Genomic DNA, 25590 nt, shown 5'->3' on the forward strand with positions numbered 1-25590 from the left:
GGAGGGGATAGTGGGGCAGCATAAGCAGGGCTGGTAGCCATGCCCCTTTTCTTCTTCAAAGGAATCTCATAGTCAGGGTTCTCAGAAGGAAGTTTGCGTTTAGCTGGTGATTTAGAATTAATTTGTCCTTTATCAGGGTTGATATAAATCTTCATCTGTTTGGGATCCAATTTGGGATGAACAATGTCTAGATTTGGATCAGAAGGCTCGGAGAGGCTGTCTTTTGATTTCGGAGACAAAGGTTTCAGTGCCAAGATGGAGTTGCTTTTGAGAGCGTAAGGTTTCGTCTCCGAAGTATGCTTCTGTTTTATTTTATTTATTTACTTTTATATTTATAAAGTTTTATATAGCACAAACTTGATCCCAAAGGATATCTAAGCGCTTTACAATTTGAGGCAAAGGTAACTAATCAGAACATTAGTCTAACATGGGGAATCTAACATACACCTGGGTGAACGAAGAATGTGCTAGACAATGGAGCACAATGACTCAAGGGGAGCAAAACTCAACAATCATGTACAGAACCAACAACCAAACCAAAAACAATGCTCATATACAAGAACAACAATTGACACCATAGTATGTCCGATGTGCCCAGAACTAAATTCTGGACACTCAAAACTCACGCCCTTCATCTCTCAGCACTCCCAACCCATGTTCTGCCTCCTTCCATCTTCTCTCCACACGTGTAGCTTTTTCTGTATTCATGACTGCAAGGCATGTATGAGGGGGAATGGTAATGGACTCTGAACCACTCAAAGCACTGGGGCCTTTTTGAGAGTGGGATTGAGATACAAAAACAGAGATTATCCTTAACAACGATCCATCTTGAGAATCAGAGTCTAACATACAGAGTGCAGGACAAGAGGTTAAAAGAGCTTCGTTCCGTGAGAAAGTAACACTATCGTTCTAAAGTGAGATGCTGCATTTCAGCCTCAAAGGCAGCAATTTCCTCGAATAGAACATTGCTAGCACCAGGATCTAAAGCAGGCTTTAGTAGCATTGGAGGAAGTCAGTATTTTATTAACTATCATGGCCAACACAATGTGATCCATACTACTTCCATCTTGACAGAAACTATATTCAGACACAGGCTCCCACTATAAGGTAGTGAGGACATGCTGATGCTGTGAACGTCTTTTTAATGCCTAAAGGAATGATTGTGAATGTTACTTACCTATAAATTGGTAAAATGATGCCGTATGCCGGAAGACTTCCTTTTTTTTCCCCTTCAGTCTTTCGTGAAACACTGCCATTGCTGGTCATTCCGTATAATCTATAAATTGGTAGGCGTAGAGGGTTTCGGCTCCAAACCGGATTTGTTCTACGAACCAAAAGGATTTTTGGTGGAAGGATTTCAGCCATTGTTTTGTTGTTGAGCCAGGAGGCGGGCAGTCAGAAACATCTTCTCGGTGCAGACCTTGGCCCGAAGGCAGAGGTGGTGCCGTAGCCTTATGTTTTTTGGGCGTGGGTTTAGGGGGGAAGGGGTCTTCAGTACTCACAGCACCCTGTCCCGGAGGCATGTCTTTGGATTCCAAGTCTATCTCGAGCTCCGAATTGGACTCTGGAATGGTGAAGGTCTCTTCTTCTTCCGCCGAGGCCTTGACCTCTTCCTGCTCGGATTCATCGCCGAGGATATCCGGAGTGTGTTCAATGCTTTGATGCTGCATTTCTCGACGTCAAGCACGATGATCGCAAAGAGTTTTCTTGGACCGAAATGATTTACAAGTGTTGCAGTACTCCTCCTTGTGCTCCGGAGACAAGCACAAGTTACACAATTGATGTAAGTTAGGGCAAGGGTACTTGGTGTGGCACTGACAAAAACATTTGAACAAAGTTTGTTCCATCAACAGAAGGCTAGATCGCCACAGCAAGGCGCGAAAGGCCGCCAAGAAAGCGTTAGATCGAAGGTGAAGAATTTATTGACCGAAACAATACGCTGATAAATGGGAAATGTGTACAAAACAATATTGTCGAGGGTAGAGTGGTTTGAGCACTGAGGGGAGCCCGAAGATTGGTTTCGAACCAATGCGCAGCAGTACACGTGCGAACCCCATGGCGGAAAAAAAACAATCTAACAAGGGAGTCAATGCCCATGTGCGCTTTTACCGAAAGGAGGTGTCACCTTACCTTGTGACTGGAAAGACTTCTTTGAAGAAAAACAACTTGCAAAGATCCGGAGCCAATACTAGAGTATGCAAAGCATGTGTATCTACAGCACACATGCCTCAAACATAATTTTCCCTACCTGTTACTACTTATAATAAAGTGTTAGGAGAAAATCTAAGACCTAATATTTACCTACATCGAAGGCCCTAACCAAAAAAGGCTGCCTTTAACTTTTGTAAAGGATGTCATTAGCCAACTCCATAATGCCTTGTCATCGGCATGTACCATGGTACTTTTGTGACATGTTGTGAAATTACTGCAGCAACAGATATCTCCAAGTTAAAATACTTTATAACTTTAAAAATACTCCCTTACTTACCTGTACTACCATAAAGGATCATCCGCACACCATAATCTATAATCCTGCCTAAATTAATGTGAATCTGAGTGGATGTTTCCCCACTACTTGCAAGTACATATGCAATATATGCTTTGGGAACCCCCCCTTTTTTAGCACCACCTTGACAAATCTCCGCCAAATTTTGCATCATCTGCCAATGTGGAAAAAGAAATAGCACTGCAAGGTTTTGTACAGATTTGTCAAATGGGCACAAAGTTATTAATAGTCCAAAATCCAAGGAAATCCTGTCTCTGGGAATCCTAACTATACTTACAGAGTGGTTCATTGATTCCTTTTTTGCAGGGGACTCTAGGGTGGGGTGACCTGCATGGATCCCATTAGGTTTTCCTACTCAGAATGCCCTTCACAATCACCCGCTACCGACCACAGTGCACTTACCGTACATCACGGTCACAGTGTCCGGCAGGCTGCTGTGATCCACCTCATATCTGTACATTTTCTCGTCATCTCCTTCCTGAACTTCCACGGTTTTCTGGGCCTGGTAGGTTCCGTCAGGGTTTGGTAGGATGTCCATTGACTCCCAGGGCATCTCTACACCATTCCTGACCCATTTCACCTCAATGTCTCTGGGATAAAATCCATAAGCGTAGCCGGTCAGAAAGGTGCGAGCGCCGTTCTTTCTTCGTGTAACCATTGTTTGAGGGGCAACTGCAAGGAAACACAATAAGAACAATTACACCACAATCACATTAGGATTTTCCCTGTACGCTATTTGGAGTTACTACCAGTGACACTTTTGTTCAGCACATGCTTTGACTACCCCCCTTCACGACGCTTCCAGGACGCCATGAGCACCTGCACAGAGGAGGAACCTGGGTAGAGGGGCGGGTAGGAGAAGCCTCACCACAGCCATCTCGGATCACAGACTCCACTACATTGGTAGCTCCACCCTACAAAGAGCTGAGGATGCTACTAGGAGCTCAAGGAAAGGACCAAAGAAGGTGACAGATGTTGGGGCTCACCCGCAGAGGCTCGATGGAGGTGAAACAAGATGATGTCAAAGTAGTGTCGCTGGATACAGACCCGGTTACGGGATTACAGGGAACCTCACATCCAGTTTTTATAGTTAATTTATCAAATGATTTACCAAGAAGCGGCTGAGGCAATAAGATACCGCACACAACACATACACAGGTTGCTTGTTAATCAAAACACTGTGATGCTCGAGTCAGGAGGACCAGCCGTCTTAGTCTACAAAACTAGGAGAAAATCTCTATCAGATTTAAATAAGATGTGACTCGCAACCCACACCCCAATAATGTTTTGGCTAATAACACCCTGATTAATCACAGCAGCAATTGGACAGCAAATGCACAGACTCCCAGTTTTTTTTGATAAAAAGAGATTCTTTACTCATTAATTCTTTTAAAACATTTCCTTTTCTTCTTGGATTCTTTATGTCCCCAATGCTTTTTGTACAATAGGACTTCTTCAGGGCTTGTTCAATGTATATCCCAGGGTTTTAAATTAAGATTCTCCGTCCAAACGTCAAGAGCACCAGATAGTGCGCGATTGCAACAATCTGTATAGACACCTGAAGTTCCTGAAAACTGGTTCAAGAATGGAGGAAACTAGATGCCCAAAAGTTATCAGATATCAACTTTTAAGTTCTTAAATCAATATATGAACAAAGGTTTTAATCCATTGATGGGTGAGGTATTGATAATACCAAACAGTGGGGTCCAAAGTCAGAACCCGCACGATGTTGGAGTATGGTAACTCCCACACAAGTTAGAGTACCTGTAGTTAATTTATCACACGGCATCTTTACCTGTGCTGCATTGAAAGAACTGTTTAGTAAGAACCAAATTGTTACAATGAACTGAGCTCATTCAATTATTTCTGGAGTAAGACCGACAAATATACAGACAACTCAGAGGCGGTGCAGAGACGCACAGGTAGTCTCACTCCATTTCTTAGTGTGTCCGGCCATCTTGTATCAGATGACCGTGTGCGGAATCCAGGCGTGTGTCTGAAGCCTTCAGTGGGGATTGTCTCGCTACCATATAACATTTGGGAAGGCACTACCAGGCGGGGCTGGCACACATCCGGATGAAAGTTTTTGTAAACTCTAGGCATATCTATCTGGCAAGGCAGCCGAGGACCATGGCTACCACATGGAGGCAGACTGCGGGAAGGAGGAACAGGATTCCATGGTGTGGAGCCCGATGATCCCTTGGTGAGGACCACGGCTACCACATGGAGGTGGACTGGGGGACTTTTTGATGGCAGTCACCAGGGTGCCGGTGGGACACCCCTGGGACTCCAGAGCCCGGAATTAAGGCAGAAAACTCTACACTGGTTCCTTGCCAGGGCAGATACAATTCAGAGATATGGAGGAGGAAGTAGCTGTGACTAGTGGCCTTTTTGCTCCCTTGAACCACACCATTGGGCAGGATGAAGTCTGGGACTGGTGTCCCATTGGGGAGGTCAGGGGAAAGCTTGGAGTTCACTAGGGAATCCCTCCTCATGACTGGAACTTGCCTAAGGCTTGTTTAATCCACCGAAATTCAGACAATCTCACTTGTCTGAGTGGAAGCGTCCCCCAGGTAGTCGTCTATGTGCCTATATATGTAGCGTGTGAAAATAACAACCTAGGCAATTCACTATTTGCTTGTCAAATATGATAATAGAGAGGAAAAATAAAATAATGACATATGAAGTTATTGCTTCTTAGGTTTTGGCTACTGTCCCACTGCGTAAGCAGTGGGTGGGCGGAGCCGAAATCTTTTGTTGTAGTATGGGGGCCTGAAAACGCCCCTCTTCTCCATTGGCTGGCCTCGTAAATGCTGGCCAGCCATTGGAGGAGAGGAGCGTCACTGAGTTCAGGGCCCGCCTTGACGCGATTCGGGGGCGTTTCCGTGTCTTTTTTTAAGTCACGCCCTCTCCTCTTCCCATTGGCTGGAATTTTACCTTCCAGCCAATGGGAAGGGAAGAGCACGCCCCCGAATCCCTACAGGAAGCTGTGCTTTCCATAAAGTCTAGTTATAGAGAACGTTTCTGAGCTAAACACGAGTATGCAAATTTTTTAAAGTGTTGTAGGTTTACAGAACAATGGAGGCAATTCCAATCAACTAACAATTGCTGCCTTTGTTCGTAAAATTGTATTCTTTTAAAACATATTTACATTCGTGACCAAACGAAAATGCACCTTAAGGAATAAATGATGAGTGAATGGTCATATCTTTCCAGCTGTTAAATATGCAATGTCCGAAAGGTAGTTTTCATTATTTGTCTGGTGTTTAACGATGTACACCGTGGCATCATTCGAAGATGGCTGCGCTATTTACCCTCCTTCATTGAAGCCGTCCCTCTTTTCTGTCTATCCTGCTGTGTCACAGCCGCATTGTTGTGGCGTGCTGAAGTGACGAACTTCCGGCGCGCAGAGTCACCGGCCATATAGAAGGGAAAAGGACGGCGAGTGAGCGCTCGGCGTTTTGTAGGTTGTGACTACGTGATTTGCTTGTGTTATGAAGGTGGCACTGTGCCGGCTAGGATACCGGGAGGATAACTCAGCGTCTGTCGGCAAGAGACTGATTTTAACTTGCTGCCTCCTGTGTAAGAGGTGTAAATTGGGGAGATATGTCAACTCATGCTAGTGCTCCACGTCTTTTCTGCCCACCACTGGAAAATTAATTTGGTCATCCACTTCACTTAATAAATTGTCATATCCCTCTTTTCATCTGATGTTTATCTGCCACGTTACATAGCTTTTCCCTCATTTTATCCCTAACAGGTTCCCTTTCTGCTTCCGCCGAGTGTCTTATACCAATGTCAGAATAGTAAATCTCTGAATTGAACACGAACACCCTCACGTCCACAGTGAAATGTATCGGGCTGCCTGTCCATATATCCCCAGTAACCGACCCACCTTTTAGGTTGACCTTTGTCGTGAGTAAAGCTCTCCCACTGTGTAATGACTCCCTTCCTTACTTATTCGTATTGTATAGTAGAGGTGCCTTATATTTGCGGAGATTACATGAAATGAATTGCAAGAAATTTGATTTAAGGAAGACTTCCAAGTCAGTGTTTGGGAGGGAGGATGGGGAGTGAAACGTAAACAACTATATAGTTACTGCAGATTGGTTTATTGTATTTTGAGGTTCATGGAGTTTTTGCTGGCTGAGGTGCCAATTTTCACGGCCAGCTGTACTACAAAACTAGAATTGGTGCTTATTTTACACTTTCTATAAGTGAAGCACATTTGGAGGTCTCATGTTTGAGCACATAATGTATCATTGTTGCATACTTGGGAGTTTGCACATTGCGCTGTCATCTTGTTGCAGTGACGAGATGAAACAGGTTCTCGCACCCCTTAAAAGTGTCCAGCATTCTCGGATCATGAAACATTTGGTTATTGTCAGCATCCTGTACTTTGAAGTATTAGAAAAGTAAATGTGTTTAAGCTTTTAGGGCCACTAACATCTTACAAGAATGAAAAGACAATTACGGCTGTAAAAAACATAAATAGTAAAGGCATCTCAGTGGCATGAATAGGCAGCCCCCTGCAGCGTTACTCATCAGATTGTGGCAGGCCTGTCACTTACATGGTGGAATTTGTTTTGTTTCTGAATCAACATTGAGGTAATTGTAATCAACTAACATTACTCCCCATATTTTTAATGTGTGTGTATATATATATACAGATATATATATACACACACACTTTTAGAATGTGTTTACATCTTTAAGCTCATACACCTGAAATAACCATCATTTGCAATGCAGTAGGTCTCACCCTTGTTAAAGTTAGTTGTTTACTTTAAAAATTTACAATGTTTTTTCTTTTTCTTTTTATACCAATAGCAATAGAACTATGCATATATAATTCCTTAACTGCAAATAAACAAACAAAAGAAAAAACATTGTCATTTTAAACGCCAAGAGCTCTAACTTTAACAAATGCGATATCAATGGCATTGGAAATGCTTGTTTTTTTCACATTAACCACTGAGAGAGTGAATACATTTAAACCAGCGCAAGGGCAATAACCCCATTTTTAGGTTTCGTCTGGCGAGCCGCTGCACAGCAGCGTTCGCTCAGGTGAAATCTTTTGAGGACAGTATGTGGCTTTGTCCCGCCTCTCTTTTCCATTGGCTAGCTCCATAAATGGAGGCTAGCCATTGGAAGAGAGATGCGTCCGTCATTGTCCGAGGCGATTTGTGGGCGATCCGGCGTTTTTTTGTTTTTTCCCCTCTCCGCCCCTCTGTGAACGTCATTACGGCGGTGGGCGGATGTTTTTTTTTTGTTTTTTTTTGGGCCGTCATGTTTTGGTCATTTTCAAAGTGTCTTTGGAAGGGGTAGGCTGCGCGATTTTAGTGGTCCTGCAAGGTCTCGCTGGGAGGGCCGGATACTAGACATGCACGGACTGCCTGGAAGCAAGTCGGAACTCGGATGAAGACCTCGCGCTGACCGGAGTTGAAGCAGGTACGGGGGTCGTTTAACTGGTGACTTCGGCCTGCTAGTGAGAGTCTGTGTGGTGTCGTGCATTTTTTACACCAACCACAGACCTCCAGATTACAGCGCAGTCACAGCTAACACCAGAAACACAAATCTGACTAGTTTAACATTTTCTTCCATTCTTGGCCCAAGTGTAGATTCAGTTTCCCACGCTTTCTGAAAAGTATGCATTATTAGTACAAGTTCACCTGTTACTCCCACGCAACCATGGCATTTAAGAATCCCCCTCCTCCGCAGTCATTCTGTTCCTGCTGTGAAGCTTTACAATTTTCCGGCTGTTGATGGGTTTTACCTCAGCTCCCCAGGCAGTGCCTACGTTCGGCGAGCGCTAGGGATTCCAAGGAAGGCGTTCTCCCAAACCGGAAGTCAAGGATCCACCTCAGAAAATGGCGGCCGGAGAACTAAATGCCAATGTCTTGCTTGACGCTCATGCCATAAACGGTCCCGAACGCACAATATTATTGTGGCTCTCAGGCGGCAAAGTGTGGAAGGAACTCAGTGAATGTTTAACAAAGAGGTCACAGGCTCGATGCCCAGCAGGGAGTCTACACAGTCTCAGTCCACACAGGACAACAAAATGAGTTCTGTTAAGTTGGATATGAATAACCACCCCCGTTCAAAAACATAGTTAACTTTTGTGCAGCAGGTACAGTGGCACTGGGGTCCCTTCACCCCGAGGAGGCCTGTCCTTTAACACTAGCTCAGGTGCATGGGGCACTTGGTTCATGCTTGCATTTGGGGCACTGGCAAGCACGCTACAACATGGCACCCATTACTGAAAACATCACATGGATATTCTAATATCATTAACCATCTATGTCTTGTGGAACCTCTCAGGAGTACAGAGTTGCAGAAAATGACCACACTGGACAGTTGTCTAAAACGAATAGCTGTGGCTCTGGGTGGGTGGGTGTGGCTCTGGGTGGGTGTGTGTGGCTCTGGGTGGGTGTGTGTGTGTGTGGCTCTGGGTGGGTGTGTGTGGCTCTGGGTGTGTGTGTGTGTGGCTCTGGGTGTGTGTGTGTGTGGCTCTGGGTGTGTGTGGCTCTGGGTGTGTGTGGCTCTGGGTGTGTGTGTGGCTCTGTGTGTGTGTGTGTGTGTGGCTCTGGGTGTGTCTATGTGTTTGGCTCTGGGTGTGTGTGTGTGTGTGGCTCTGGGTGTGTGTGTGTGTGTGGCTCTGGGTGTGTGTGTGGCTCTGGCTCTGGGTGTGTGTGTGTGTGTGTGTGGCTCTGGGTGTGTGTGTGGCTCTGGGTGTGTGTGTGGCTCTGGGTGTGTGTGTGTGTGTGTGTGTGTGTGGCTCTGTGTGTGTGTGTGTGTGTGTTTGGCTGGCTCTGGGTGTGTGTGTGTGTGGCTGGCTCTGGGTGTGTGTGGCTGGCTCTGGGTGTGTGTGTGTGGTAGTAATTGCTGTCTGCTGAGCTCATCCGTAGGGTACAATAGGTCTCACATTTGCGAGAGATTAAGCTATTGGCAATGTAAATGACAATGCCATTTATTTATCTGTTTTCAAAACCAACACATAAATACAAATTTTGTCATTTACAATGCCAATAGCTCTAACTTTTCCAAAGGCGAAACCGTTGCATTGTAAATGCTTGTTATTAATTCCGTAGAGTTTATATATAAAGTTTACACACAAAACCACATTATTTAAAATGGTGTATAGCTCACCAATGAAGGGCTACAACATCAACAATTTAAAAACATGAGTTAATACAATCCATTTAATAAAATAAAAGACAAAGAAATGGTTTTCAATGAAAAAACACAAGTGGCACAATATTATTGTCAGTGGCACAATATTATTGTCGACGTGCGTTTCGGCGACCAGCGCCTTCTTCAGGAGTAGCCACGTTTAATCTGAAAATATAAAAAATATGCATAATAGATACTTTTCAAACTGATTATGAGAAAACTGGACAAGAATACATACATAGTAACACAGCAGTTTTTGTTTGGACTAAAAGCAATACAGCACATACCAACCTCTCATTTTTGACAAGCAAGAACAAGACAAACTAGATATGTCTAATCTTAAACATCAAGTCATTTCATTGCTCAAAGTTTCAAAAAACCAATGGGGAATAGGAAGGGCTAGTAGATAAACTAAAGATGTTCTATATCTAATGTTCAACCGTTTAGTACTCCAAAGGTCCCAATGATACATTTTATTATATTTTATTATCTTTTTTCCGTTAGTATGGCACAACTTTATACCTTTGGGTTCACCGTTGAGGAGTTTGAACTATTGGTAGGGACCTCTGCTTCTTTTGGGAATGCATCCAATGACTCCAGTCATAATCAAGATGATGTTAGGAAATTAATAGACCTCAAAAAGAAACTGAGAAAGATGGAAGCACACGGTGAGTTCATGTTAGCCTATCTTAAATCAGGTGTTATTCCACTTGGCCTCCGTGTGCGAAATATCCCAGGCTTGTTTGTACATTATAGAGCCTTTTTGGAGAAATGGAGCATGATCGCGAGTAGATGTTCTCGCGATCTATGGCTGAGATACCCGCCACCCCCTCTCGACACAATCCCCAAGGATGGGAAACCGAAACGGTTCTGAACTTTTGGAAGGCGGGAGGGAGTGACCCTCCCGGCCGTATTTATTAAAATATGAAACAAAATCAAAACATTAAAAATAACAGTTTCATATTATGTACAATTTCATTTCCACATTACGATGTTTGGCTAACCTTAACAGATCTCTAATACAAAGATTCTCCTAGCCGATCCAACATCCTACAAAACATTTGACTTGAAATTGTACATCCTAACGTTAAGGGCCAACGGCAAGGTCGTAACCGGTGTCAGATCCCTAAACCAGAAATACAACCCTCACTTGTGAGAGGACCAACCGCACAGAGGCGTACCTCAAGTGCATCTACCAATTTCCCTTGGACTTGACGGGGGCCCCAATGAACTCGACGCCATTTAACGGTCGTCCGAGGACTCGTGTGAGGTGTCTAAGAGGTAGCGTAAACCCCCTCCCGAACCCCACACAACTTACCCATCTGCCGTCGCAGATGTCCTGGCCCCGGGAAATTTCCCAGGAGGGCCCGTAGCCCCTCCTATCCAGGAAGGGGCCTTGACCACCTTTCCTTTCCTTCCGGCGGCCTATCCTTAGACGGGACCGCCTCCCCGTTGAGGGGCCAATGGCCACCTCCCCCGAGCGCTCCCATCCGTAATGGGTGACGCCCCCCCATAGGGATCTTCCAATTACTGCTCACCGATCATGACCTTACCGCCCGACAATAAATACGACAAATCTACCTAAATTACTAAATCACGAAACAATTATAGCCTATTAAGGCATGATTACTGCTCAACACCACTGCAAAAATCCTTTATTTGCACAACATACTGAAAGTGACCATCTTTATTGCAAACTCAAAAATTATCACGACAATCGTCACAACCTGTAAGAAAATAGAGTCACCACATCAAAACTTTATTCCAAAACAACTAGCTGTCCTCAGGGGCTGGTGGGTGGGTCAAAATTGGCTCTTCGTTCCGTCTTGAGCTCACGTGCAGTGGGGAGGTGCAGCTTCAGAGCACAGGAACGAGAGGATGTTTTCTTGGCTTGTTGCTTCTTTTATCCGTCTTCGGGGCGGGCGACAACCCGCCCCCGCCCGCCACCGAGGGCGTGGCCGAGTGCGTCAGTGTCTAGGACAACCCACTCCAGGGCGGGAAAAGGCGCGCCCCGGCTACGCCGCTTCGGGCATACCAGCCGAGACTCGCCTCCCGCCCAAGATGGCTTCCCGGGGGGATCGTGGTACTCCACCATACGTTCGGGGGGACCGAATGGTCGCCCCTTTCCATATGGCTGAGATACCCGCCACCCCCTCTCGACACAATCCCCAAGGATGGGAAACCGAAACGGTTCTGAACTTTTGGAAGGCGGGAGGGAGTGACCCTCCCGGCCGTATTTATTAAAATATGAAACAAAATCAAAACATTAAAAATAACAGTTTCATATTATGTACAATTTCATTTCCACATTACGATGTTTGGCTAACCTTAACAGATCTCTAATACAAAGATTCTCCTAGCCGATCCAACATCCTACAAAACATTTGACTTGAAATTGTACATCCTAACGTTAAGGGCCAACGGCAAGGTCGTAACCGGTGTCAGATCCCTAAACCAGAAATACAACCCTCACTTGTGAGAGGACCAACCGCACAGAGGCGTACCTCAAGTGCATCTACCAATTTCCCTTGGACTTGACGGGGGCCCCAATGAACTCGACGCCATTTAACGGTCGTCCGAGGACTCGTGTGAGGTGTCTAAGAGGTAGCGTAAACCCCCTCCCGAACCCCACACAACTTACCCATCTGCCGTCGCAGATGTCCTGGCCCCGGGAAATTCCCCAGGAGGGCCCGTAGCCCCTCCTATCCAGGAAGGGGCCTTGACCACCTTTCCTTTCCTTCCGGCGGCCTATCCTTAGACGGGACCGCCTCCCCGTTGAGGGGCCAATGGCCACCTCCCCCGAGCGCTCCCATCCGTAATGGGTGACGCCCCCCCATAGGGATCTTCCAATTACTGCTCACCGATCATGACCTTACCGCCACAGGCCGGATAGTTGACCGGCTATCCGGACCCCCCACAACAACTCCTGCCTAAAGGTCATGTTATAAACTTTTTAACCAAGCTATGAGGTCTCCTATGAGTAACTCATTCCCCACCCGGGACAAATGAACGCCGTCCCCCAAATACATACTGTCCCCTCTGATACAACCATGCGAGACAGAATGCAGAGTACTTGAACGAAACAATCTACTCACTTTGTTATTTATTTTCCTTACTGAATGATTCAGAGCAGAAACAGAAATAGCCCCCCGCCACACTTTTCGTGGGATCATGTGGGACCATGCAATTGTGCACCCTGGAACTCTCCTTGCCAACCAACTTACTGTGGAAAGCATTGCCTCAAGAAGAAGTCGTCTACCAGTGGCCACCAAATCGTTGCCCCCAAGATGAACTATGATTATAGACGGCGGTGACCTTGTCCGCCCTAACAAATCCTCGAAAAAGGATTGAAACTGGTCAATACAGAGCCCGCCCTTTCCGTAGAAGGACACACTGTACCCGTATTCCCCAGCTACGTGAATCATGTCACCTGCTTTGAATACGTCCGCGGCACGCCTCACGTATGAGTGGCCCACGACCCACACCTCCTTTTTCCCAGCCGGTGATGTCTGACCGCTGGTCCCCATGTGTCGGGTCGACTGCACAGTCCGCCCCGCCTCGTAGGCCTGCGCAACTGAAAACCAAACAAAACAAGAAGCGTGAGTACATCATTACAGCTTCATAACATGTGCAACCGCACATACCTTTTATAACAGTTTGAAGACCAACGCCCTACACGTTTTACTTCTTCTACACTCAGACCCCTGTCTGTAGCCTCTGTAGCAGACCCTATCCGAAAAGAATGGGTCCCAAACTCGCCGGGGTTCAAGCCCGCGGCCGAAATCGACATCGCAAGCACCCGCTGGAACTGAAACCTTGTCAGTGGGGTGGCGTCAGCGTGTCTCAAAAAGGTCCCCCCCCATGATGCCACTCTCTGCGCTAAATATTCCTCTACGCAAACCACAGGGCACATGGGGGACCCGGGAATCCTCTGTATGATTATGCAGTCCCCAAACGCACCCTGATCGGTTTTGGACCTGACAAACGAGACAGTCATTGTCTCCCCCTTGACCTGAACGTGCTCTTGGCACAATCCCCCCATCGTATCCCGCTTGTTCCTCGCCACTAGTTCGCTTACCCGCATAGCCCCATGGAATGCTAGCGCAAAAGCGGCTCGGAATAACACTGTCTCATACTGTGATGAACACGTTGCCGGGAGTACGGAAAATAACAGGGCCAACCTATCCAGACCTATCGGGCGCCTCTCATCTGCTTTGCGACCCTCCAGGCGTTGCCACCCCCGTAGCGCTTTCTGGACTACGAAAGACGCTGTCGGGTCCTGGATCCCATGAGCCCTTGCCATAAAGGAAATGGCGGCCCGATGCCTCTGGGCCGTAGCTGCTGATTTGCCTGCCTGATGTAAAGACAGCAAAAATTTAACGACAAGCTCCTCCTGGCCCCAAAGCTCCCCCCTAGCAGAACCCAAAAAGGACCAATAGGAACGGAACGCCCCTTCGTATGCCTTCCTTGTCCTGGGCGCTAAACTCTCTCCCATGAGGTTTTGTAGTTCGGGGCACCGAGAGACCAGAGAGCTTCGGGAAAGGGTGCTGCCACCGGGTCCGCTGCGGGCAGGAAACCCCAGAAGGCCTGCATACGGAAACGAGAAAGCGCATCAGCCGCTTGGTTCAATACCCCCGGGACATGTCTTGCCCTAAAGAGCACATTCAACTGCATGCACAATAACACAATTTCTTTAAGCAGTCTCAGCATCCATTTGCAACGTGCTGCCTGGCTATTGATACACTCTACCACGGTCATGTTGTCAGACCAAAATACCACAGACTGATCCCGGAACCCCTCAGGCCAAGTTTTCAGGGCCACCAAAATAGGGAAAAGTTCGAGAAAAGCAATGTTCCTCGTCAATCCGCACTCATGCCACCATGACGGCCATTTTTGAGCCGTCCATTGTGTGCCGAATATGGCGCCAAAACCAATACTCCCCGCCGAATCTGTCCACAGCCCCAGCTCCTCAGAGGACACCGCCGGTTTTATCCAGACAATTCGACCATTGAAATCCGCAAGAAATGCCAACCAAATGCGCATGTCCTGGCGAACCTCTGCCGAGAGCCTCGTGCGGTGATGACCCTCCTTCAGGCCGACCATGGCTTGTGCAATCGAGCGGGAAAAGGGGCGGGCCATCGGCATTACTCTCAGGGCAAAATTCAACTGGCCCACCACTTGTTGTAATTGATGCAGTTTTACTTTAGTCTCACTGATACATGTTTCAAGGGATGCCCTGAATTTCAAAACCTTATCTCTTGGTAGTCGAAAACAACCCTCTACCGAGTCGAGCTCGATCCCCAGAAACTCGAGGGAAGTCGAGGGACCCACAGTCTTACCTGGCGCCAATGGCACACCAAATTGGTTCATCAAGACACAAAATTCATTTAAAGCCTGTCCACATTCTGGATCCCCGGTTGCCCCCAAGAACAAAAAATCATCGAGATAATGCATAACATGTTGAAAACCCGTCTTCTTTGTGAAGACCCATTGCAAAAAACAACTGAACATTTCAAAATAGGCACAAGATATAGAACATCCCATTGGCATACATCTGTCCATGTAATAGCGACCCTGAAACCTAAAACCAAGGAGACGCTGATCGTCTGGGTGTACCGGGAGCAACCGGAACGCTGACTCGATATCTGATTTTGCCATCAGCGCCCCGGGCCCCAGGCGATGCAACATGGCGACGGCCTCATCGAAAGATGCGTACCGCACCGAACATACTTCCGGGTCTATCGCATCATTTACGGAAAGACCACGTGGGGCTGACAAGTTATGTATCAGCCGAAACTCACCCGGGTCCTTCTTGGGGACCACCCCTAGAGGGGAACAAACAAAATTATCAACCGGTGGCAAGTCAAATGGACCGGCGACACGACCTCGAGTCACCTCCTTCCCAATCTTTGCCTGTACCACAGCCGAATGCTGTAGGACCGATAGCTGATTCGTACAGTTAGCTACACCCTGAAAATCCCCCACTGGGATGCGGAAACCATATGAAAACCCGTTCCGCAACACCCCAGCGGAAGCATGATCCGGGTATTCACTGAGCCAAGGAATCATTGCCATGGTATCAATCGGAGTAGGTAAAGTCGCCCCTCGGACTATTTCAGACCTGCTTGGCGCTTCCCTTACCACCGTTATCACCCGTTTTGGCTCTGCACATGGACTCAGGATGGGATGGCTGCCCACACCCCCCACATTCATGTCTGAACTTGCACGACCCCTGGGGCCTCGTACATTTATCTCTGTTAAAATTCCAACAGATTCCCCTTTTACCTGCGTTGCCACTCGTCTTCGAGTGGTACTCGCTACCTGCACCCGTCCGAAAGGGTGTCCCAGAGTATTGGCGGGAAGATTCACCCCCGCTACTCCCTGACAATGGTACTTTTAACATTCCAGTACTCTCCATTTTTTGCCATGACACGGAGTCGTAACAATCCCAAGTCAAAACTGGGTCATGTTCCTTAGCTTTTCTAAAAATATTGTCATAGCAGAACCACTGATTGCCCCCATACGCTACGGAGTACTCCATGATACGCGATTGATAAATAGGCAACTCGGTCAGCAACTCGGGCCTGCGCTCACCCATGATGGAGGTAAAAATGCCCCACGCTCTGCCCCAAGTACCAATGTTTTCGTCAACCTTAAAGGCGGCCATTTTTGCGCGCCAAACACTCGGATGCATGAGCTCCTTTTGGCTCTTAACATGCTCCATCTCGTAATGGTCGGTAAGCAAAGAAAAAATATTAACATACTTATTCGCCCAAATCTTTTCTTTAATTTCCAGTGGAACATGCTGAGCCACCTTCTCCCTTCGTGAAGGTACAGACCCTTCCCCCGCGATCGGCAATGGCCGCTTACCTGAACCAGAAGCTGCATTTGCCGCCGAAACTGGGCCCGTTGCATTTTCTGCCGCCATAACTGGCGGGGTAACAGAAGCTGGTGTCTTCCCAGCCTCCCTAGATTCCCGCAGTTGTCTCATTACTGCCCGGGCGTCGTCAGCCGTGGTGCCCTCGTTTTCTTTTCCCAACCACGCTGCCAATTGTGCCGCTAACTCGGGAGGCATATCCTCCCTGGTCACGGGGGTGACCACCACGGGGATCGGATTCCCCCCCTTCGGCACCGGGGTTGGCTCCTCAAGTGGGGTATCAGGGACCGGAGTTTCACCCCCTAGCGTCCCCTTTCTGGACCTCTTGCCTCTCCCACCGGGGACTACTCCCGGCAAAGGCCGTTTCGGTCCTCCCTCCCCGTTCGTAGCCGCCATCTGCTTCTTTAAATCGGCTACCTCCTTCATGAGCATGCGGAGCATCTGATCGGTACTGACCCGCTGTCCGACTTTCTTAGGCATTCCCAGACGGATATATGTAAGACAAAAAGAAAGATTACAACGCTCAAAATTGGCTCTTCGTTCCGTCTTGAGCTCACGTGCAGTGGGGAGGTGCAGCTTCAGAGCACAGGAACGAGAGGATGTTTTCTTGGCTTGTTGCTTCTTTTATCCGTCTTCGGGGCGGGCGACAACCCGCCCCCGCCCGCCACCGAGGGCGTGGCCGAGTGCGTCAGTGTCTAGGACAACCCACTCCAGGGCGGGAAAAGGCGCGCCCCGGCTACGCCGCTTCGGGCATACCAGCCGAGACTCGCCTCCCGCCCAAGATGGCTTCCAGGGGGGATCGTGGTACTCCACCATACGTTCGGGGGGACCGAATGGTCGCCCCTTTCCATTATGATCCTAATTGTTGACACAGCAAAGATCCTAGCGGTAGAAATTAAAACTGAAGTGGAAGAACTGGAAGATAAAATTAAAAAGATGGGTGACATAAATGAGGCAATGAAAAAGATCGAAGAGTGTAATAAAGAACTAGAATCTTTCTCAAACTATCTAGGCAAACGAAAGAATGATAAATTATCAAAAGATAAAAGATTTTGTACAATAGAAAATACTTACCCGTATTTAAGAACTGATTTCTATAAACAAAATCATTATGTGGATGAGAATAGGACCCAACAGCAGAGAGTAAACACGTTCTCTGAAACATCTGATTCCGATTGTGATCCTAGTGATGCCTACTATGAGACAGAAAATAACTTTAATGCAGTACAAGCAAAACGTAATCAAGGGCAACCTTTTTTAGGCAATCGAGGGACAAATCGGGGACGCCCAAGAATACGCTTTCAAGGCCAGAACAGAGGAGGATACAAGCCTCAACATCATTATCAACAGGAGGAACCACAATTTATCAGGGAAACGAGGAATCGTCAGTATTGGAAACCAGGGATGTAATCCCAATTTTCAATTTATCAAAGACTAAGTTAGACGACCCTACAATAAGCCTTTTATCAAAAGGCCTTTCTTATGTTCCACATTCCTCTGCTAACCTTTTTGAATTACACTGTGATATAATTTCATTATTTCGCAATATTAGATTGAAAAGATTCTTTGATCAAAATGTTTATATAGAAAATGATGGTGATAATATTAAGACCCTATCTCTTCCATCCACCTTCAGTCCATCATTGGAACAATTAGGACCAGAAGTGGCTGCTTTTGAGCTTGTAGTTCTCAAAAAACTAGATAAAGCTTTGCAATTTGTTCCCAAACCTATTTATAATTTGAACAGGGAAGAACATCTAGCTCTCCAATCTTTATCAGCTAATAAGACACTCACAATAAAAAATTGTGATAAAAGTGGAGGTATAGCTGTTATGGAATCACAGCTATATGAAGCTAATATGCTTAAGATGTTAGATGATCCCTCTTTCTATATTAATGTTAAAACATACTCCGCCAATTTACTATCTAGAGAAGTCAAACTGCTAACTAAGGAAGCACTTGAAAGAGGTGACATCTCTATAAAGGAACATGATTATTTAAATTGTAACCAAGGAAAGATTGCATGTGTATACGGATTGCCTAAGATCCATAAAAATCAAGACAATCCGCCCTTTAGGCCAATTGTATCTACAAAAGGTACTATTACAGAACCACTTTCTAAATATGTAGATAATTTTCTTCGCCCCCATATCCATAAGATTAAATCTTATGTGAGAGATACGGGCCACATGATTACAAAAATTGAAAATGTATCCTTCAACTCTTCTAATGATCTACTTGTCACCTTAGACGTTGAGTCTTTATACAGTAACATCCCGTTAACAGCAGCAATGGAAACCACTAAATGGTTTATTGAAGATCAAAAAGTTCAATGTCCCACCGATTTTACCCTTGCATGCCTCAAAATAGTTTTAACAGAAAATTTCTTCTCATTTGGTACTAACATATATCGCCAAATTAAAGGCGTTAGTATGGATGCTTCGGTGGCACCATCAGTGGCAAATATATTCATGACCTCATTCGAAGAGAGATGTATCTATAATGAAATTGCCCCTTTTTATGAGTCTGTCTCCCACTGGTCCAGATATATCGATGATATTTTCTTTGTTTGGACTGGTGGGAGAGAGACTCTGAATGATTTCATCAGTTGGATTAATGCGGCAGATTCTAATCTGAAATTTACGTCTCATATAGGCTCTGATAGAGTGGAATTCTTGGATATAATGAAAATCAATGAAGGAGGAAAACTGAAAGTTGATCTATTTATAAAGCCTACAGCAAGAAATACCTTGCTGCATTACCATAGTTTTCACCCCCGTAATCAGAAAGACAGCATTCCCTTTTCTCAATTTTTGAGAGTAAGACGCAATTGTTCGGACCTCGCAGATTTTGACAAACAGGCTGGTCTCATGAAAACTAAATTCATCAATAGAGGATACCCTCACAGGCTTGTGAGGGATTCCTATAAGAGGGCACGCTATTATGATCGAGATTGTCTCCTAAAATCCAAAACAGCTAAAGAAACAAAACAAGTAGTTTGTATCATTAAACACTCGACCCTTAATGCCAAAGTCAAACAAATCATCAATTCAAGTTGGCATATTTTAAATAGTAACTGTTCAAATGAACAAAAATTGGTCAAACCACTTTTTGCGCACCGACGCAATCCGAATATTAAAGATCATATTGTGCGCTCTCGCTTTAATGATTCATCTAACCAATCTAAGTTCCTACAGAAATCAATTGACACTAACCAACCAGTGAGAGGTACAGTAGCCTGCTCTTCATGTAAATCCTGTGGGTCAATTATTCTCAGTGAACATTTCACACATAATGGCTTTACAACTAATGCAAGTCAGCTGTGGAATTGTAAAACCTCTAATGTAATATATTATATTCAATGTCCATGCCTCGCTGGATATGTAGGTGAAACATCCAGAACCATACAAGTCCGACTAACTGAGCATCGCTCAGCTATTAAAACTAAAAAGCTTCTGGCACCAATGGTGAAACATTTTATAGAACATAACCATGGTCCAGATGACTTTAAATGGCGAATTCTGGAAAAAATACATACCGCGGATTCCAGAGGAGGTATGCCTATCAGAAAAAAACGTGAAGTTTACTGGATCTTTGTTCTAGATAAGTTTAGAAATGGGCTTCATAGTGATTGCCCATGGGAGAACGCGATAGACATTTAATATTTATTATTCAACCTTAAATATATTTTTTGTCTATATGGGGTGCTTAATGAAATAAGAACTACGCCCCCATATAGGATTTTTATGTCTATTTCCGGTTCTCTTTTTCTCGTATTCCAATTTAGCTCTGCGCCTACGCAATAGTTTTGTTACATATTTGATACTAAATTACTGATATGGTTATCAAATACATTATTCTGAAATTACCTTTTTATTAATTTTGTATTTCTTTTATACAGAACTATTAGATGTTCATTTATTAAAGAACTTACTTGGGGTCACACAATTCATTTAGACATATGCAACATTGGCGGTTATAATGTACAATCATTATGATTTGCGTTTGTACTCTACCGTTTATCGTTAAAATAATCATTGTGCCGACTTGCAACATTTGCACGTCCACTTTCTATTCTAGTTATGACTATTGTGAGTCCACCATCTATTTCCAATATCAATCTACCATGTTAGTCGGGTCCTTTTTTCTCCAATTGAAATGACAGGACTTCATGGCTGTTGTTAATAGTCCATCATTTATTTTTAGTATTTTCGTATACTCGTGTAGTCCATTATCTACCTCTTTGTCACTGATTCATAATAAATCACATGACTCTGCGAGGCGCGGCTTATTCAATTAAGTAACGGTTTAAAAACGCCTGTTACTAGCCGGTAGGTGATGAAGATTTAGAATCCGAGAGATACGCTGGCACTGGCCCCTGGTCTGTGCATTTGTTTTATAAGTTAAAGGTAAGCGTTGGTTATCTGCTTAGCTTTCTAGGCCTGTCTAAATAGAAATTATAATTCTTTTCTCTCATTATTTTTTAGCACCACTATTTTAGTTTATCACGAAGATTTGTTTGAAATTAGAGAATTACTTATTCTTCTATTTTTAAGGTAAGCGCTTCCTGTTTATTAGATGATTAGCGCTTACGGCAGTTAAAGCCCGTTATTCATCTAATATTACATTATCTACTTATATTTATACAGTATCTGAATATCCCCACATCAGGAGGATATCTGGTTGAACTTATAGATAGAGAAACGTTGGTGCTCACAGACCAGGTAGCAAGCTTAAATATCCCTATATTCAGGTAGTAATATTGTTCACCTTCTTGTTTCATATACGCGTTAGAAAACGGACATAATTTTAAGGTCCTTTTCGTCTTATTTCATAGATCCTAGTTTGCCCGAAGTTCATCAACATATCCAGTTACGTTTTATCTGGAGTTCTATCTAGCGTTTCACTTCATGTTTTTTCATTCAGGTAATCAGTCAATACATAATCGCGATTATAAGAGAATCCTTAGAACATCTTTTTCATTATTCTCTTTGAAAATTTGTCTTTGTATTTTCCTTCGTATTCTAGCTATTTCGAATCTCTGGAATGTGTTCCTTACACATCATGAAGAATCACGTAATCTTATATTAACATCCATCAACATTTGCGAAATTAATCGAAATTAGAAGGTAAACATGTTTTATGTATCCTTTCATTTGGACTTATTATTAGGCTTCATAGTATTTGGACTTGATATACATAACACAATTTATCCTAATCATTAGTTTTCTGTATATAATTTATCCTCAGTTTTATGAATATTCGAACTATAACCTCGCACAACACGAAGGATTATTCGAACCAGTATCAACGCTCTTAAAATCTATTGAATTAATAAGGTACGAGCTTTCCTTCCAATCCTAAAATTCCATCTTTGCGATTTCGATTCTGAAGAATTATACCTAATATTGAGTCCCTAACTACTGACCAAATAACAATCTATAATGCTATATATAAATAAGTTGAAATTCTAACTGAAACGTGTAAGATTGTTCTCTAACAAAAGAGTTAGCATTTTTGGTCATTAAAAATATCACCAGAATAAAGAAAGTATATCGATAAATAAAGAAAGTATTTCTATAAACAAAATGTATATAACCACAACAAATCTTATTTTTACAGTATCCCTCTCTCAATTCTATGGGAAGAATCTAGTAAGGTATCCTATGGTAATCGATATCTCGGTAATCTAGTAAGTACCTCCATGTTTTAATATTTAGTACTCTAGTTATCAACATGAATCTCGTTTCCTCTATATGACATTCACATTTTGGATTTAAAACAAGTTTTAGTGCATTATTAATCCTACAATATAATAAAATGTATCATTGGGACCTTTTGAGTACTAAACGGTTGAACATTAGATATAGAACATCTTTAGTTTATCTACTAGCCCTTCCTATTCCCCATTGGTTTTTTGAAACTTTGAGCAATGAAATGACTTGATGTTTAAGATTAGACATATCTAGTTTGTCTTGTTCTTGCTTTTCAAAAATGAGAGGTTTGACATTATTGTATGTGCTGTATTGCTTTTGGTCCAAACAAAAACTGCTGTATTACTATGTATGTATTCTTGTCCAGTTTTTTCATAATGAGTTTGAAAAGTATCTATTAAGCATATTTTTTATATTTTCAGATTAAACGTGGCTACTCCTGAAGAAGGCGCTGGTCGCCGAAACGTGCGTCGACAATAATATTGTGCCACTGACAAGAATATTGTGCCACTTGTGTTTTTTCATTGAAAACCATTTCTTTGTCTTTTATTTTATTAAATGGATTGTATTAACTCATGTTTTTAATTGTTGATGTTGTAGCTCTTCATTGGTGAGCTATACACCATTTTAAATAATGTGGTTTTGTGTGTAAACTTTATATATAAACTCTACGGAATTAATAAAAAGCAATAACTTCATAAACTTCATATGTCATTATTTTATTTTTCCTCTCTATTATCATATTTGACAAGCAAATAGTGAATTGTCTAGGTTGTTATTTTCTCATGTTATGTCCCTGACCTAGGAATTTTCTGTAATTTGTCAAGCAGGGGGTCCTTGTTATTTCCACCTATACATGTAGCGTACACCCGTCAGATTACACCTATACATGTAGCGTACACCTGTCAAATTACACCTATACATGTAGCGTACACCCGGCAGATTACACCTATACATGTAGCGTACACCAGGCTGGTTACACCTATACATATAGCATATGCCCGGCAGTTTACACCTATACATGTAGCGTACACATGGCAGGTTACACCTATACATGTAGCGTACACTCTGCAGGTTACACCTATACATGTAGCATAAACCCGACAGATTACACCTATACATGTAGCGTACACCCTGCAGGTTACACCTATACATGTAACGTACACCCGGCAGGTTACACCTATACATATAGCATATACCCAGCAGTTTACACCTATACATGTAGCGTACACGTGGCAGGTTACACCTATACATGTAGGGTACACCCTGCAGGTTACACCTATACATGTAGTGTACACCCGGCAGATTACACGTATACATGTAGCGTACACCCTGCAGGTTACACCTATACATGTAGCGTACACCCTGCAGGTTACACCTATATATGTAATGTACACCCGGCAGATATACATGTAGCGTACACCCGGCAGATTACACCTATATATGTAGCGTACACCCTACAGTTTACACCTATACATGTAACGTACACCCTGCAGGTTACACCTATACATGTAGCGTACACCCTGCAGGTTACACCTATACATGTAGCGTACATCCTGCAGGTTACACCTATACATGTAATGTACACCCGGCAGATATACATGTAGAGTACACCCGGCAGATTACACCTATACATGTAGCGTACACCCTACAGTTTACACCTATACATGTAACGTACACCCTGCAGGTTACACCTATACATGTAGCGTACACCCTGCAGGTTACACCTATACATGTAGCGTACATCCTGCAGGTTACACCTATACATGTAATGTACACCCGGCAGATATACATGTAGAGTACACCCGGCAGATTACACCTATACATGTAGCGTACACCCGGCAGGTTACACTTATACATGTAGCGTACACCCGGCAGATAACACCTATACATGTAGCGTACACCCTGCAGGTTACACCTATACATGTAATGTACACCCGGCAGATTACACCTATACATGTAGCGTGCACCCTGCAGGTTACACCTATACATGTAGCATAAACCCGGCAGATTACACCTATACATGTAGCGTACACCCTGCAGGTTATGTCAGGATTGTGCTACGTTGCGCCTGCCTAAATGAGTAAAACTACAAATCCCATGAGCCTCCTGGTTAGGAAGTGTTTAATGCTGCCCAGCGCTATTGGCTAATGCCTGTAATTCTACTTCCTGGCTTCGTCTTCTCTCGTCGATGCCGAGTGAGAAATGCTATGTTTCCTGGGGCGCTACTACAGAATCCTGGTCCGGAGAACTTACCATACTAAAGGCCCCGGTAAGAGGGATGCTTACTGCGTCGGATGTAAGAGACGCCTTTTAGACTTGGTACCTTTATTTTTCTTTGTCTTCATTTTCTGAACGTGGAGCGATCGTAACTCACACTTCTTGTCAGTGTCATATGGTTGCTAGGCGGAACTCAGAGGTGTCGACCTCGTGTTACGGTACTAGTACTGGCGTTTGGAACTCCCTAAAAAACTGCAGTGGAGCGCGGTGGTATGTCACTACACGCTGCTTATGTATATATTTCCGATAGCTCTGAGGATAAGCGAAACGGTAGTGGTGGTCGCAACTACCCGTTTCCGGTAAGAGCTTGTGGTGGTATTTTGTGAACTATTGCAGAGCGGAACATGGTGGCGAGGTCAACCACATGTTGCCGTTTCTTTCCTTGTACAGTTTGGAACTAATCTCTGGAATTCTTAGCGGAACGGTAGTGGTGGTCGCAACTACCCGTTTCCGTATATAAAAATTTTTGGTTCAATTTGTGCTTTCACTTATCGGCTGATGTTTATTGGAAAGCACGTTACTTGGAGAACTTTCTAAATATCTTGTACTTGTGTCATCTTCAAAGGGAAAGGGATATTCTACGACTACAGTTTCACAGGGTAATGAAGGATATCACCCTTTTGTGAATAACGCTTTGGCAACTTAAACAGTGCATAGAACATGCTATTGTCAGTCGTATATGTAATATCTGTTTTTTGATGTGATTTGTTCTTAGGACCCCCCCCCGAGTACTTGCCAAGTCTCATGTTCTCAGATTGGATTCACACAAGTATATAGCAGGTATTCAGGGTTTAGCGAGATTACATGAGAGTAGTCATATTCTGCTTGCTTTGTTTATACATTATGTTGTTTTGTCGTTTCAGATCCTTTTCTCCCTGCTGACACTTCCCTTTCCCTGTGTCCCTCGCTCGATGGTACGAATACCCTGTGTTCTTAAATTCAGGGTGTTGGTAACGTCAGGAGGTGGACCCTTATCTCAACATCCGGATCCTGCAGAGCGTATTCTGACAGGTTACACCTACACATGTAGCGGACACCCG

The 25590-nt window shown here is 44.2% G+C and overlaps 1 protein-coding gene across 1 annotated transcript in view; it reads right to left on the reverse strand.

Annotated features, from left to right (window-relative positions):
• The window catches only part of LOC144754136 (class I histocompatibility antigen, Gogo-OKO alpha chain-like), a 261240-nt gene that overhangs the window by 115901 nt on the left and 119749 nt on the right, over positions 1-25590 (reverse strand). Inside the window, exon 4 of the mRNA XM_078641713.1 lies at positions 2909-3178. Within this exon, the coding sequence (XP_078497839.1) occupies positions 2909-3178 (270 nt within the window). The remainder of the gene's footprint in view (positions 1-2908; positions 3179-25590) is intronic.

This window comes from Lissotriton helveticus, chromosome 5_1, assembly GCF_964261635.1.
Source record: "Lissotriton helveticus chromosome 5_1, aLisHel1.1, whole genome shotgun sequence".
In the NCBI taxonomy this organism is placed as follows: Eukaryota; Metazoa; Chordata; class Amphibia; order Caudata; family Salamandridae; genus Lissotriton; species Lissotriton helveticus.